The following is a 14381-nucleotide window of genomic DNA, read 5'->3' as shown; positions in this document are numbered from 1 at the left end:
GGTCATTATGTACAGTATAGCCTACACTTTGAATATCTATATATGATATCTTTCCATTCACTTCAAAATGGTGTTTGTGAAAATACTGAACTTCATCAATTACAATGAATGTTATGTAGTTTTTAACTTTAAAAAGATGATTGTTTATCTAATTACAGATGTATAATATTATGGCAATTTCAAAATTGTGCTTTTTAAAGACATGGGGACTCATATTTTAGCAACAATTTTTTAAAAATATTTGTAATAACATTAGCAATATTTCTGGTAAATACTGCCCCATGTGCATTTTGGAGAAAGACCTTTTCAGACACTACTTTGAGATAAAATAATATGTTTTTATTAAGTTTTAAAAATGATTTTCTAAAGAAACCTTATTAATCAAAATGAATTTTCATTTTATCGAAGTCCCAGTATTAAAACTGTAAATGGACATTAAAATCAAATTTTATGAGAGGAAAAATATAATAGAAAGGACAACGGCACAAATATAAAGTCATACAATCAATAACATAATAAAATAGAGAAACTGGATTTCAAAAATGTAGCTACTGTATAATATTCTGTTTGGATTACATTTAGGAGTTTTAAAAAATATGGAAAATTGTTTAGAAAAAATGAATGCTAGTAATCCTTTAGAAGAATTACATTTGTAGATAAAACCATTTCCCAGTTGTAATGCATTATGTCATGTATTATTATTATTACGTTACAAAACACACGTTACACACATGTTGCGTCACTAGCGTGCGCCGACGTCTCGGCCGTGAAAAGCAATTTGGGAAGACTACCTGGGAAGTCGGCAGAGGAAGTCATCAGCCAACATTTAAACGTTGGGGCTTTTGTGACCGTCTCAAGCGTCATGCGCTGGTTAATCTAGTCATTTCAGTGCAGTCCATGTGTAGCTGTTCTGCGTATTTACCATAGTGCTTCGCTGCGGTGTGGTTTACGTTTCCCACCGTCAGCAACAGTCAGACACGTTTAGCTTATGATACAGCCACAGACTGCAGGACGCACGGGTGAATGGGTTTGGTTGTTAGCAGGCACCCCAGCTAGCTAACGGTAGCTGAGAACAAATGAAACCATATCTGGTCAAAGCTGCTACGGAATCGACCACAAGACAACTGCAATTAAAGCCAAGTTAATGGTAGCGTAACGGGAACCCACGTATTGAGAGGGAACAAAATTACATCTTCAAGTCGAGAAACCAACAACAGCTCCGCTCTGCAAGATTGTGGCTATAGCTGGTAAGTTTGTTTACTTTATGGCTCAGGTAACCAGGCGTTGTTAGGCTGTGCTAATGTGGCATTTTATTTTGCTCAAATGAAAAATTACATCCCAGTCAGCCCATGTCTGCGAAGGTTTGTTAGTTGGATGGAATTTAGCGTTAGTTATTTACCGTCCATCTTTGCTAAGGTTCTAGTAGTTGTGTTCCACCTTCCGCTGTCTGGTATGTTCTGTGGAAGAGCAACAGTACGTCTCTATTCTACTGCTTTCAGACCTAAGCTTCCCAACCAAATAAAAGTCAGACAAGTTTACGGATTTAATTTTGTATTTGACCAATATCCAATTCTATACGTATAGTCTGCAATTGTGTTAAAAGTGCGCAGGATTTTTAAATGCAGGGATAGATAGACATACATTACTGTAAAGCTGAAGTATTGGTTTGGTTTTCTTTTACTCTATTCTCCAAAAAATTATTTTAAACCCAACATATTTGAAAATCTGTTCAAAATAACCAGAGACTATTCAAAACAAAGACAATAGATTTAGCATCAGAATGCTGTATGAATATACAAAACAAATAGAGTAAAATGTTATTAATGCACTAAGTTGCTTAGGCCTGTAATCCTTTTTTTTAAATTGATGATCTAAATCCTCTGCTCTGTAATTTTGCTGTTGGGTTACAGGTTTTTTTTATAGACTTAGACAAAGTGGCTATTGATGATCTAAATTCACTGCTCTGTAATGTTGCTGTTGGGTTACAGGTTTTTTTTTATAGACTTAGACAAAGTGGCACCACACTAATATTGCATAAAAGTGTGCAAATAGCTCCAAGTCTAACTGACCAAGGTTAGTAGCAACCGGTAAAAAAAAGTCAACAAAATAACACAGTAGCACACAAGCCACAGGCCACAGGCCACAGGCCACACAGTAGGCCATAGCAGACCCTTAAACCAGGGAAGGTACCAGGACAAGTGTACATGGGATCTGCTTTTATAAGAGAAAAGACTGCTGCGACAATGTGGCTGGTTTTGCCTAGCCTAATGTTATGCGAGTCTGGTTTGTTTACTCATCTCTGTTAAAGTGCAATGCACAACCATTTGCAAACTGTTTCTACGACATGCATCCATCCGAACGGGACTAGGAAGCTAACAAAAATGCGTGTGGAAAACTTATTTATAATTCCTCAATGAGGAAATATAAATAAGAGGAATGATTCGCAGAGCAAGCTGGCACACATCAAACGCACGGTAACAATGCGCTGTAGTTAACTGACAGGGATAAGCTCAAACTTGTTGGTAAACTAGGCTATAACCATGTCTCAGAAGAAATAAATTGCATATAAGAGCAGTGTTTCAACAGAAATACAAGTGTGCTGCCTGTCTTGTTATTCCGACAAATCCGTATGGCAGCCTTACATTATATGCCATCAATTTAAATAGGTTGCAATTTAAATCCTGCATCATATGCAGCTGTCTTTTATTGATTTTTAATTGCTCATAAATATGTTCCTGTCACTCCTTTGCATTTATGTTTATATATATATGTGTGTGTGTGTGTGTGTGTGTGTTTAAAAAAAGAAAGAAAAGGAGGAATAGTCACACTGAAAAGCTGACTGATAGTCAGCTTACAAAATACTTAGTCAGGTATAGCTCTAACATGCAGTAGGTGCCAGAGACTAAACATTAAAAATGAAAGAATAAAGACAACCACATTGGCATAAAAGCTTGAATGTACTCTGCAAATTCAGGGTTTGTGTTCATTTCACGCAAAACCATTGCAAATCACAATTGTCTGAAAGAGAGGAGAAGCACAAAGACTGGCGCACATGGCTGTCCACAGCATAACTCACTCAAGAATAAGCCCCACTGACGTTGAGTGGACACAGAAAGAGTCATGGAAATTCACTCTGGCTATAAGTTAAACAGCATAAGGAAATAATTTATTTTCTTTGTCTCCAATGGTAGTTTAAACATGTAGCACACATGCAAGACTTAGATAAAAAGACAATAAAACAGTGTTACATTTTTATTGATTATTGATTTTGGTTTCAACTATCTCACCACAGGGCTACAGATGGAGGACACTGCGATTATCTTATCCGCGCATTTGGAACATTCAGCTAATATGCCTTCTGCTGGACTGCTTTTGTAAATGTGGTTGCCATGGCTTCTTGCAAGGTAGACGAGCTTATAAGTGACACCAAGGATTTAGTTTCTGTCCCTGAACAGCTTTCCCAGTGTGGCCCCGATGACATCACCGATGAGCTTCAGCCTGATACGACAAATGCCACAGTGAAATCTCAAAAAGCCGGGAAATTTAAGAGGACTGCTCTGACATTTTTTGGAGTTCGTAAAAGTATCTGCATTTTACCAAGTTTTTTTGGAGGAAGGGGTAAAAATCAGAATAAGTGGTCTTCAAAGAAGGGAATCACCAAAAGCAGAACACATGATGGGTTAAGTAAGGGGGGTCACGATGACAGTCTGAGAAGTGGGTACACTTCAGCTGGAGATTTTGAGTACAGAAATCAGAGGGACTATGCCAGAGAGCTCCACAACAGCTGTCACGATGAATGTATTCACCCCACTGCTGACCAGAAATCGCTGACTCTCAGCCGGCAGAAAAGGGGGTTGAGGAGACTTTTTCATAGTTTTAAGCATCATAGAAACCATAGAAATGTTGGATTGGATAAAAGTGAAATGGTTGCAGTGTCTCCTCCTCATTGTAGCAAAGAGGTGTCTGTTATCCAGGACAACACCAACCAGAATGTCACAGAGTGCCTGGGATCTGAACCTGATGTGCCTGATTTTACAAATGTTATATGTGATATTTCCATTGGTCCTGAATGTAGTGAAACTGTTGCAGTGGCATTAAAGAAGGGGGTGGCACAAGAAAGCCCAAAGTCTGAGCTAGATGATCAGATGTGTGATGATCAAATGGAGGAAATTAATTTTGTAGTTTCCAGTGAATATGAGGAGATTTCTAGAGGACACAGTGAGCCCTGTCTGAAACTTGAGATGATGTCAGAGCCTGTATTGAAGTGTGAAACACCTGCTGGCTCATCGGATCAGCTAAACCTGATTTTTGGAGACGTAGCATCCTTAAAGAGCTTCGATTCACTCACTGGCTGTGGGGATATTATTGCAGATCAAGAAGATGACAGCATTACAGAGAGCACAGTTTCTGGAGAAAGAAGCAGAAATGGAGGAAAGAGAGCCTCTTGTTATCTTACTTATCAAGGTGGTGGTGAAGATATGGCCTCACCCGAAGATTTGGATGGAGGGTGTCTTCATGAATTCTGGGGAAACAGTGCTTCTGAAGAAATCTGTTGCACTTGTAATCAAGACCACACTGATTTGACTGCTGACCTGACAAGTACACACAATATGGACTTAGTGAGCAGTAACAGTGCGCATCAAGCCAGTGGCTTAGACACTTCTTCTTCGATTGCTGATGTGTTAACTCCTCAAAGTGAGCATCAAGAATCAGTTCCAAATAGTGATGAGGGGTACTATGATTCTACTACCCCAGGGCAAGATGAAGGCCAAGAAAAAACTGACAGGCTAAGGGTTGATAGATTACCCAGGGACAGTTACAGTGGGGATGCCCTCTATGAACTTTTTGCCCCTGATGAGAGTCTCCTTAGTCCACATTATGAAAACAAATCGAAACTGCCTGGTTCACACCAGTGTGAGTATTTAAGCGAGCCTTTAGATGTGACAGATTCTGCCTTTGTTTCAGAAATGAATCGATTACAAATAAGTACCGAACTGTATAAAGTTCATGATTTTCTAGAGATGCCAAGCACATGCAGTAACAGTTCAGAGCTGGCGCAAAACACGGTTGATTGGCAGGAGAATGGCGTGAATAAAAACTGTAATTTAAACTCAAATCCACAAGCATCAGTCAACAAGAATAATACAGAAGCAGATGGATTTGATAATATGCTTTCCTCCAGTGAAAAAAGAGCTAAATCTATAAATGCTGAGTGTGAGGAAAGGCACAGCAGCAGCATATCGTTCAGAAACACATTTGACCCTGATTTTGAAACATTTTGTGAACCCCAAGAGCAACATCTTGAGGAAAACAAGCCTGTGGCATTGCCATACAGAAATATCAGCTCTCAGTCTTCAGAGTCTAACGGCGATTTAGATGATGGGCAAACTGTGTGTTTCTCACAGGCGCTTGTGGACTACACAAAACACTCTGAGATGCTGAGTAACTTGCAGAACACTGTGGATGATTTGGAGCCAAACTCTGCCTTCACTCCAAATATGGAGGCCTTGCCTACTATAGTCACGTTCGATGTAGTGGATATGCATAATGAGGGTGAATACGATGAGCAGATTCCCATGGAGCTGGAGGAGCACATTTCATCACCCTATCAGGAGTTTGAAGAAAGCTACCTACAAAAAGATGCATTTGCTGAATGTGACTATCAAATTTTAGACCTGTATGAACAGAACCTGGTTAGTAATACATGGGCAATCGCTAGTCTCCCACGGCACTTAGGCCTTACAAGAGTCACCCAGTCCATACCTAGTCCACTGTCTCCAGACAGGAGAAGTAGGTCTCTAGACACAGAAAGTCTTGAGTTGAAGATGCCTGACACATACAGAGAGAACCGAGCAGGTGCCGTTTCCTGTCCTCCAGCTGAAAAGGACTTTGAAAGAGACCCCTCACTGAATTCCAAAAAAAATGTTCTCACATCTCCATCAGACCAGACACAGTCAGAGATGGCTTTAAACCTTCCTCTGACAGATGGGCAAATCACAGAGAACGTGCGGCGCGTCAATCAAGCTCAAGTGCAACACAAAATATTTTCCACTTCATCCAGCAGTGACTTTCCAAACAGTGAATCAGCTCATCTTTGCGCCGATGTGTCAGACTTAGTGGCCTGTGATTTAATGTCACAGAATACTGATCATTACAACAGACTGTGTCACCTTCCTCTGCAGACAGATTCTTGTTTACCTCATAGCACCTTTGTTTGTTCTGGAAGGATGGAGGAAGGATCAGATGATATTGACAATGATGTATTTTGTAAAGCTGCTACTAATTTGCCACATTATAACCAGTCTATTAAAAGCAGACCAGCAGCTAGTAGGGAAGGAATATCTCATACTGAGAGTCCTCTTGAAGCAGATATGTGTAAAGATGAAATGACTGTCCTCGGTGAAATAAGAACAGCCAGGGATGTGGTGTGCCCTGTAGCCTGCAACAAACTCCCAGAGGAAACCTTTAATTAAAAGGCTTCTATACATACAGCTGACATTAAGATCACATGTATATGTGCCAATAAGTGCTTTTATGGTGTGTCCAACTGAGAAGTTGTTTCTTAATTTTTCCTTAAATCACTGATTCGTTTCAAAAGCTGTACACATCTCATTATAGACAGGTCACCGTCTTATTGGGAAGTGAAAGGGATTTTCTACTTTTGCAAGTAACAGTTGTCACATACTGTCAATTCACTTAGGGTATTTAAGGGAGTAATTGTTTCATTAGCACTAGATATGCTCACAGATTCATCTCATTAAGATATTTAATTTTACTAGAATGTTTATGTGGCCTCAGTATTCAGGTATTAGTAATAATGCCACACTTTGTTGAACTGGTATTTGTGAGCTAGACTAGCCAAGTCTTGCCTACTTTGCAAACTGCCTCCAAGCACATATATTCACATAGTTTAAGTTCCACCTTGTGTTTGTGTTTACTGCATTTTCACAGGTTCTCCTTCAGAAAGGTTCATGTTGACCTGTCTCAATGCTCAAATTTGAAGGTTCTAGCTGCTCTCTCTCTCTCTTTCCTAATTTTAGACCAGACTGGGTTTAGGAAAGGAGAGGAGTATTTCAGAGGGAACATATCTCAATCCACAGACAGGACTAGCTCAGTCCACAAAGTAAAATGTCTTCATACCTTCTTGGGGTATACTGTATTGTTAAACACAGTATACTATTATTGTATTTTGCTTAGCCTCAAACTATTATGGCAAATGTACATATGGACTTGTATTTTAACTTCAGCTGCCATTTCATTTGCGTACTGTAGACAGTTCTTACAAGGCAAAGCTACTTCATTTGTATAACACATTTCACAATTACCCGGCATAGGAAAGTGCTTTGCATAAGACACTGAAGAAACATCCACGGTGGAAAGGGACAAAAAAACATCTAACACAGTCTCAAACTTGCTGTCTGACTTTGGTCCCATTTCCCAACAGCTTGACCACCTGTAAAGTGCAAAATTCATACTGAATGATGCACTCCATTACTGCATTATTTGTGGAATGAAAAGCTATTTTTATTTTGTTTGGAATTGAAATGATATTTAAATAGATAAAGTGGTATTTTCATCTTATATCATTTTCTTGTGAATTTAAAGTTGGCCAGAGGTTAAACTGTCAGATGATGTAGTTTTTATAGTCTAATATTGAACAAATGTCAAAGACTTTGTATTTATATTCTCAGCTATTTGTACACTGTAACACTGTATTCAGAATGGTTATTACAAATTAGTAATATTTTGTTTGTTTTAAATTTTGGGTTTTTTTTCCTTCAAAGTTAAAGTACATCCATGTTACACTACAGGTTTCCTCTTGAAAATCTATTACTGTTTTGTCAGAATAGAAGACTGCCTTACATTTACATAAATAAACCATGACAAGATATATTTTTTTCATTTTCTTTCATTTGTTCCTGTTCATAGTCCTGGGGAATCTGGAGCTTCTTCCAACCAAGTCTAGGCAGAATAGTAGTCTGTTGTAGTGTTTAGACATAGGCATATACATTAACACTGACACTTCCAAGCAGTATAGTTTGATATGAAGCGGTTCACTGGAATAACTGCAGAGAGTGTACAGATGACTGCCCCATGTCAGAAATATGTCAGTACAGCACTACTGTGTCATTAAAACAGTAATAGGTCGATGGGTTCTAAGTCAGCCCCCAGCAAAGTGAGGGTTGGTTTAGCTAACTGTCAGCCTAATGGGAAAGCGGGGTGAGTCGGAAGAAGACCACTGGATCCACAGTGAGTGTCTGTGCAATGAGAACACAGTGGGCTAATTTATTGTGGGGTCAAATAATAGTAGTCAAAGAGTTGATACAACATTTATTAGAATTTACATTCCAAATTCACTTTCTGCTAGCTATTTCCCTGTATGAATCTATGATAAATCTGTCTTTGTTTGCAAGACTCACTGTTGTGGTTAATATCCCTTGTTTTCAGAAGGCAACCTTCACACAGGTAATGGCAGTTCTCAAATTGTTACACGCTACAAAGAACGAATCATAAAAGCTATGGTTTTATGAACACGGGACATCTTTTAAGTAGAAATCAAGTCTATAATTGTGTTCTGATCCCGGTGTCTTTTCACAACTTAGGTTACTTGTTTCCTTTGCGTTATCTGGCAACCCTGACCAAACTGCGACAGCGCCAATGGCAGCAAAACATAACTGTTACAGGCAAGGAAGGATGACAGCAATAAGGTGAGATGAGCCCTGTTAGAAGTGGATGATCGCAGTGATTTACGTGCAGATTATGTAGACAGTCGTGTTGTGCTGCTGTGGTTTCACCTCCGTCTGAAATGTTAAACGATCGTCAACTTTATTTTAAATCACTGTAGTATTCCGGCAAAAAATATTAGCACACGGTCGGCAGCTACGGCTAACTAACATTAGCAACCCGACGTTTAATTTAGCATGTGGATCCATAGAGTTGGCTTATTATTATTCTGTGTTAGCTAACTGCATAGCTTTGCTACGTTACAGTTAACCAGCTAAATAGAGACCAAGGGTACCTGGCAAGCTTGGTGGATAGCGTTAGCCAACAAAAACAGTTACCTAATCGCTCTCCAACGTTAGCCTTTGAATAACTAGATAAAACGATGTAGGCCGGCGAATTTATGTTGCTAAAATGTTGACTCTCCAGTTGGCTAGGTGATGTTACATTAGCTGGCTAGCGTGTGCTAACCGCAAATCTGGGCCTAAAGATGTCAAACCATTTATCTAATCAGGTTAAATCACAGAGGTGACGTAGTGTGCATTAGCTAATGGTCATGTTATAACGTTATACGATATATAGAGTATTGAATGTATGAGACTGATGTACTGTAAAATTGCTTAACCTTCGTCCATTTCATCCCTATCAGCTAATGTCAGTTTTTTTGTATTGATAGCTGGTTAGCTGATGAATGCAGTGATGTGGTCCATCCAAGTTAGCAGTTACAAAGGTTTCCTGTATGATCACTGTCATTGAGATCAATACAGGGTTTGAATTTAGTTGTATATGTAGTGAAGTAAAGGCAAAACTTCAAGATTTTGTTAATACAGTTTAGGTTTTTTGTTAGTACTCTGCTAAAAGGATTTTTTTTTGGTTTATGATTTGAAATATTTCCAGTCTCAAGTGTTTTAAACAAATAATTAGATGACTCTGTAAAAAGCTCATTCTACAAATAAATTCCCAAATTATTCAGATGAAAACTTTAAACTGGTTAAGGAGAAGCTCTCTTCAATAGAGCAAAGTTGGTTTGGACTTGGGTACACTTTGATAATGGGGAAAATGGGGGAGCGCATGAAGCAAAATGTTGACCATGGTCATATTTGCATTTGTGTTTAATTCATGAGATCCATGTGTCCTAATACTTAAGTACTCTAAACTTACAGTGCATGTGACTACATTTATAACTGAAAAAAAAAAATATTCAAAGATTTGCAAGTGGTACCTTCTTTCCTGCTTGACTTTGTGCATGACCATTACAGCATTTTTGCATAGCAAGTGACGAGCTGGCCACCAAGATAACAGCTAAAAAAAAAAACTCTGCATAGATGATGCACCAGGCACACCCAAAATGTATACCTAGGGATTTGTGTTGAGCAACGTAAGCCAAGTCAGACCTTATGATTAGGGGGAAAAGAATTAACATTTTATCAATGATACATCTGTCTTTTCTTGGTGAAGCTTGGCTAGTTTGACACACTGGAACAGATCATCTACTGTGGTCATGAGATTTTGCTAACTGTGTTGTCATCCTTTTATGTGTAAGATGACCCATAAACAAATCCTGCAAACACATAATGTAATGATTCTCAAGCAGAATTCATTCTTTTCATTGTAGCAGCATAAAGTGAGATGGCCACACATTGCCGTCATCTGATCAAGGTAAATTAGGAAAAATAATATTTTCTTGGGCCTTCGCTCGATTGCCGGCTGGGATTGGCTCCAGCCCATTCCAACCCACCCCACCCCATTTGGGACTGAGTGGTATAGAAGATGAATGAATATTTTCTTGGTTCTATGTCCTGGATGGTTGACTTTTTACTGTGACTATCCCTTGGTTTTAAAACAATATGTTATATCTTGGTCCAAATACTCCTCATGATTGTGCCAAAAAATCTCTGTCTTCAGGTTCAGAACACATGATCAGCTGTTGCAGGAGCATCTCAGTTTTGTACTTTTGGCATGATGGGGCTTTTAAAAAGTGGTGGCTAAGCATGCTGTAAGTCATAAATATCTTTACTAGACTCTGGCTGTGATGATATTTTGTGTTCAGATAGCAAAATAGTAAAGAGGAAGAGGTAAATGATCAAACTGTCAACTTCGGAATGACTTTTTTACATAGCAGTGTATTAGTTTTTGAGCTGTCACAGTAACAGTTACATTTCCTGTTCCTCTAACTACTGGATTATTGGTGTTCACTGGTGGTTAGCTTTACAGTAAGTCATTTCAAGATATCTAACTACCCAAGCATTACATGTAACAACCACTGACCATAATGCAGTTTAACCCAGCTCCTGACTGGATACTATGGAGGGTCAGCAGTGTAAAAGATGGCTTCAGGGATCTGCTTCACTTGTTGCTATGAAACGGAACTACACGATCCTGTGCATGTGCAGTGATAGTCTGGAGGCCTTGCTGAGTCTAAGCCTGTGAATCTGGAGGTGGAAGGGAAAGGACTGGATGAATGCTGCTTCCTAAACCATGTCTTGACATGGTCATCAAATGTCTCAAATGGCTGTGTGAGCCTTTATACTGTATTTGTTGCTAATCCAAGAAGTCCTACAAAAGGGCCTCAACATCCCTTTTATATTAAGTATTTGTTTTCAATTTAAAACCTTAGTTTGCTCTCCATTCTTGTCATACTAGTTCTTGCAAGACTGTTTTTTAAGCTGTAGGGTGACCCTCAAATATCTGTCACCCTGAAGTGTCTCCCATGAATGTCAGTGCCTGTCAAATGTATGTAGTATTTGCTATTTTATTAAATTAATCAGTAGAGATAGTATAAATCTCACATCCATTTGTTTAATACACACATAGTAATCCAGATTGCTCTTTTTTTCCCCAATGGTCAGCACTGATAGATATATGAGTATTGTCATTTTTATTGCAAAATATGCTGCCTCAAGAGTTTTAGTGTGGAGTTGTAGTATAGCTGTAAATATTCTGCATTTACTGGCTGCCTGAAGAGAGATGATGAGCTGTGTTTGTGTTAGTCGTGACTGGTAAAAAGGAGTTAGCTGATGACAAGGCTGTGTTGCTAAGCAACCTACATCATCGACTGCGCCTCTTGAAGCTTGGCGCTGGCTGTTTTCTACTCTCTGCAAGACTGGGGGAAAGTGTAGTCTAGTGTTTCTGTTCATTAAGGTGCTCATTATTAACATGAATTTGATTATCAATATTAATATATAAACATGTACAAATGGAGCTGGTGACAGTGCGGTTTATATAGCAATTTCCTACTCTGCCTTAGCATAAAATGGCATTGTTCCCTAAGGAATTCTGTTCATTTGATATTGTCTGTCAGAGGGCCAGAGGCACAAGGAGTGCTGTTCAGCCCACTCTTTGTCTCAGGTTATGTTAACTAATGCACTCACCACATGTTTGTCTGGCTTGAATGTGGCTTGTGAGACCTGTAAGGCATTTGTGCTCATAGAGGTGACAGTTTTTCTGCAGTAAAGCCCGGTAACATGTTCTGTGCATGAACATGGGGTTTCATTTTATAAGCATTAGGCTAGATACACAGGAAATTTTCTATATTTTTCCATATAGTATCTGCAAGCAGGAAGTGAACAGTGACCTTGTTTTTGCATTTGCTTATGGTGAATAAATACAACAGTGCCTAGGAAACAGTATCTACAATACAAAATATGTGTTACATTTTTTAGTGATATGCAGAGATCTAAAAAACAAGACTACCTCTGTGAAGTCAGGGAAATGGAGGAAACTGTCACTGTCACGCATATCATATTCTTGAGAACTGTTGCCTAACTTCTGCAATATTCACATTTCCTTTACCTACTTTGTTGATGTTTTTCTTATTGCATGCTGTAGAATTACAGCTTTAAGTGCGTCATTTTTGCAAATCTTTAAGAAATAATGGATGGTAACCTATTTGGGCAGTTGACCAATATGTTGCATTTGTCTGAATAACCTTGTCATTGACCTCAGATAGCAGTTTTCCCACAGGTGGAGGAGAAGGGTGGAGCAGTGATGGTGCTAAAGATTCTTAGGTGCATTAAAAGATGAATGAATTGTCAAGCTAATAGACAGCTGCTCTGCTATCATGCTACACTTCCAAAACATTTTGTAACTGATACTTTCACTGTGTTTTTGCTCTTTTTCAGGATTACATAGTTTGATTTTACTTGCTCGCATAGGGGGAGACCGTGTTACTTTGGCCCTACACAAACAGTTTGTAGTGCTAAAGTCCAGCACAGAATATGGTTCCCTGGTTGTGGTGGAGGTGAGGAAGCATGGGGTGGAAATCTGAGGTGTCAAGACGAACGTGATGACAGCATGGTCCACGGTGGAGAAGCTCAAAATGGAAAAACGCCCATGCAGGGAGGAGAACATTGACTCAAGCAAAGCCCAGCATGTCACTGATGAGGACGGAAGCAGCTCAGAAGGGAAGATCGGCAATGCCAGACTGTTCAGGTGAACAACAGTGGCTGTAAGAAGCGGGAGCCCTTGACTGTCACGAAACCCCATCGACAGCTCTGTCGCTCTCCATGCCTTGATCGGCCCAGTTTTTCCCAGAGTAGCACAGCGCAAGATTTTCGTGAAGATGAGACCAGTGCAGGAGCTGGGATCAAGCTTGCCAGTGACAAAGAGTACCAGACTAAGATGGACTTTGCTTTGAAATTGGGCTATTCAGGAGAGCAGGTGGAGACTGTGCTCAGCAAGTTGGGGTCTGCAGCTTTAATTAATGACATTCTGGCTGAGCTAGTGAGGCTTGGCAACAAAGTAGAGCCTGAAATCCAGCCTAGCAGCAGTACGGCCACATTAGTATCACGGTCCCCCTGTGTGAAAGAGACTGTCCAGAGTCCAGAAGTGTCAGTGGAAGATGAACCTGTGGATACCTTTGATAACCTCAGACCTATAGTCATTGATGGCTCCAATGTGGCAATGAGGTAAGACACCGATGAACATACACTCATATTTAATTAATCTGTGCTTCATGCTGAATGCACTTATGTTCTGAAACATTTATCTCTAATGGATATTTGTTTCTTGATGCTTAAGTACACCTTATCCCATGTTTTTTTATTTTCTAGCCATGGAAACAAAGAGGTATTCTCTTGTCGTGGCATCCAGCTTGCTGTTGAATGGTTTCATGAGAAAGGACACAAAGACATCACAGTGTTTGTCCCAGCTTGGAGAAAGGAACAGTCAAGGCCTGATGCTCTCATCACAGGTAGTAAAGCTGTTTTTTAGGCACTTGCTTAACTTAGTAGTTTTGTTGTTAACATTTATGTAGAACAGGGCAACACTGAGCCTTCCGTAGTGTATTTGACTGAAGCATGACCTTGTGGCGTGCTCATGGTCAGCAAATAGAGGGTGCTAGATCTCTCCCCAGCATTTAAATTAATTGATGATACACCCCATTACATACTATTGACATCCCAATACATTGTGATATAGAGTAGGTTTTGATTATTTTGATGGTGCTATGACATGCTGTTAATCAACATTAAAACTTAACTGAAACCTGTCTTTCAGATCAAGAAATATTACGCAAGCTGGAAAAAGAGAAGATACTAGTTTTCACCCCATCTCGGCGAGTTCAAGGCAGGAGAGTTGTGTGCTATGATGATCGCTTCATAGTGAAGCTGGCTTTTGATTCTGATGGAATTATTGTATCAAATGATAACTACAGGGACTTG

General features: G+C 39.4%; 2 protein-coding genes across 2 annotated transcripts in view; both read left to right on the top strand.

The window, feature by feature from the left end:
• Positions 1–758: 758 nt before the first annotated feature.
• LOC109959552 (APC membrane recruitment protein 1-like) lies at positions 759–7867 on the top strand. The gene is made up of 2 exons (XM_020599006.1): positions 759–1247; positions 3293–7867. The coding sequence occupies exon 2, from the start codon at positions 3390–3392 to the stop codon at positions 6471–6473; it is 3084 nt and encodes a 1027-aa protein (XP_020454662.1). The 5' UTR covers positions 759–1247; positions 3293–3389; the 3' UTR covers positions 6474–7867.
• Positions 7868–12594: 4727 nt separating this feature from the next.
• zc3h12b (zinc finger CCCH-type containing 12B) overlaps positions 12595–14381 on the top strand; it is a 7680-nt gene continuing 5893 nt past the window's right edge. The window contains exons 1-5 of the mRNA XM_020598874.1: positions 12595–12601; positions 12843–12961; positions 13117–13628; positions 13773–13912; positions 14218–14380. Of these exons, the coding sequence (XP_020454530.1) occupies positions 12595–12601; positions 12843–12961; positions 13117–13628; positions 13773–13912; positions 14218–14380 (941 nt within the window). The remainder of the gene's footprint in view (positions 12602–12842; positions 12962–13116; positions 13629–13772; positions 13913–14217; position 14381) is intronic.

Source organism: Monopterus albus, unplaced genomic scaffold (assembly GCF_001952655.1).
Source record: "Monopterus albus unplaced genomic scaffold, M_albus_1.0 scaffold39.1, whole genome shotgun sequence".
NCBI classification, from domain to species: domain Eukaryota; kingdom Metazoa; phylum Chordata; class Actinopteri; order Synbranchiformes; family Synbranchidae; genus Monopterus; species Monopterus albus.
This window is presented reverse-complemented; position numbering and strand designations above follow the sequence as displayed.

What these genes read in the sequence shown, in the direction of transcription:
- LOC109959552 (XM_020599006.1), top strand. Translation starts at nt 3,390, where the DNA reads ATGGCTTCTTGCAAGGTAGACGAGCTTATAAGTGACACCAAGGATTTA.